The following is a 2,263-nucleotide window of genomic DNA, read 5'->3' as shown; positions in this document are numbered from 1 at the left end:
AAAGCTCCACGAGGCTCCGGCAGGGGATGGTGGCGAACCCTGCTGTACTCTTTCACCACAACTTTCTCTCCCTCTTACTTCCTGTTTCTGTTGTGCCTGTAATTCAAAGGGCCAGCCTTGTCACACTTTGTGTCACGCTGAATATCCCCGAGAACTATGCTAAGGGTACACGTGTCTGTGGAGTGCTCAGCCACTTGCACGTTAATTTCACGAGCAGGCCGTTCCGTTGATTGGATCAACTGGAACCCTCGACGCCGTAAGCGACGGAGTACCAACAACACACAAAAAAGTAAATAAATAAAAATCCTCCAGACAAAGTTTCACAACGAGATGACCTTAACTAAAGTTCTGCTTGACGAACTGCAAGATGGCGGTTGCTGAATAAACTTTCGCAGGGGAGGGAATTAAAGGGAGATAACTTTCTGGAGAGCAAGGACTAGACAAATCACATGATAAGTGATTTGTGAGAAGTCTGGGAAAAGGGACGACACAATATGAAGCAGACAGCGATAACTGTTTAGCCTCGGTCGACCATGATAGAGCAAAACTATGACCAGCAGCATTGTATTTCCTCTTTGCACTATACTCAGGGCGATATATAATTAGTCCTTCTTTGCTAAGAGACTAAGGTGTTATTTTAAGGGAGCTTAGGTTGCTATCCCTAGTAGGTAAAGTAAGATTTCTTTGATGGTTTGTAGATTATGATGATGTTTCCACTATTTCTAACATTTAATTTTTTCAAAAGAAATTTTAGGAAAAACAATTGCCTTGACAAAAATGTTGTTGTTGTTGTTGTTGTTGTTGTTGTTGTTCCTTAGCCCCAAGTTCTCAAGAAGAGCAGATCTATAGTCGGTGATATTCCGCCGTAACCGGTCTGTTTTTTTCGCTCGTTTTTTTTTTTTTTTCCCACTCTTTTCAGAGTACGTTTAAAGTATATTTGTCTTCTAATTTTAGCATGTCAAATGAAACGCCCTTGTTGGCTGATGTTGTTGCTATTATTGCTGTTTCTGTTGTTGTTAATGATGATGATGAATATGAGGATGATGATAATAACGACGAAGACGACAAAAATGCTGTTGATGCTGCCGGTGATTTTGGCGGTGGTAGTGGTGGTGATGCTTCCGCTGCTGTTGCCGCTGATGATGATGGTGATGCTATTGATATGTTGTTGCTGTTATTGTCGTTCTCATTGTAGCTGTTAACCAACGGCTTCTTTTGGTTGGTTTGTATGTATTCGTGTGAAGTGGTTTCCCCCCTTCCTCCCCTCTCCAATATGTAATCTATGTGTGATGTTATTGACTGAGCTAACTTGTAATTCCGGTTGCATCTATGTTGAACAGACAAGTTTCTAAAATAATAAAAAAGAATTGCATTTATTTTTTTCATTAAAATTACAATTCTAACATGTTTTCATACATATTTTTGTTTTTTTCTTTGTTTATTGCCATATTTTTTTTTTACCATTTATTTTTGGAACATTTTTTTTTACTTAATCAACAGGAAATCTTCCAGACTAATTTCGTATTATTGATAATAAGGAAATATCTATATTGCATTACTTTTATTTTAATGTTGTTGTTGCTGCTGCTTGTCCGCAAATCGGCACTAATTTGAAAAGACTTGTGATCAAAAGCGTTCTATCCACAACTCATTTCATCTCTTTCCCGGCAGCAATACCTCTAGATACCGCTAGAATCACATATTTCAATGGCAGGGTGTAATTCGAGGGAAGTTTCATTCCTATTTCTAGCAACACGGATGACCGTGTAGATCAGGCATGACCAATATTTTTCGAGCAATGGGTCGCATGAGACATGGTTCATTGTCAGGCGGACCGCATTAGCAATAATATTCAACGATAATTTTTCGTTGGGGAGTGCCATTTGGAGTGTCTGGCAGGCTACAAGTTGCCCATGAATGGCGTACAAGCTCCCTTGTTCATTCGTTCTGACTGTGATTGAATGCTAAATCATCTTCTGGAATATTTATAAATGTTCCGTTGTCCTTCTTCGCTACGTGTAAATGTCGCCAGTTATTATTACTGTTGTTGTAATTGCTGCTGCTATCGTTGGTGTTATTGTTGTAACTTATCTCAAGCCAGTTCTCATCACTTGTGCCTTTGATTTTTGTCATTGTATCCCGTCTTTTTTCTCGAAACTATTATATTAGACTACATTACTCATTGTCTTCTCCATTGTGTGTGTGCATATGTATGTATGTATGTATATGTACGTACATATACATATATATATATATATATATA

At 38.5% G+C, this 2,263-nt stretch overlaps 1 protein-coding gene across 1 annotated transcript in view; it reads right to left on the bottom strand.

Moving 5' to 3' along the window:
• The window catches only part of LOC106869061 (solute carrier family 35 member F4), an 87,046-nt gene that overhangs the window by 26,314 nt on the left and 58,469 nt on the right, over positions 1-2,263 (bottom strand). Inside the window, exons 3-4 of the mRNA XM_052970968.1 lie at positions 925-1,348; positions 450-472 (exon numbers count right to left, since the gene is read on the bottom strand). Of these exons, the coding sequence (XP_052826928.1) occupies positions 450-472; positions 925-1,348 (447 nt within the window). The remainder of the gene's footprint in view (positions 1-449; positions 473-924; positions 1,349-2,263) is intronic.

Source organism: Octopus bimaculoides, chromosome 10 (genome assembly GCF_001194135.2).
Source record: "Octopus bimaculoides isolate UCB-OBI-ISO-001 chromosome 10, ASM119413v2, whole genome shotgun sequence".
NCBI lineage: Eukaryota > Metazoa > Mollusca > Cephalopoda > Octopoda > Octopodidae > Octopus > Octopus bimaculoides.
Note: the sequence above shows the minus strand (reverse complement) of the source record. Positions and strands in the feature narration are given on the sequence as shown.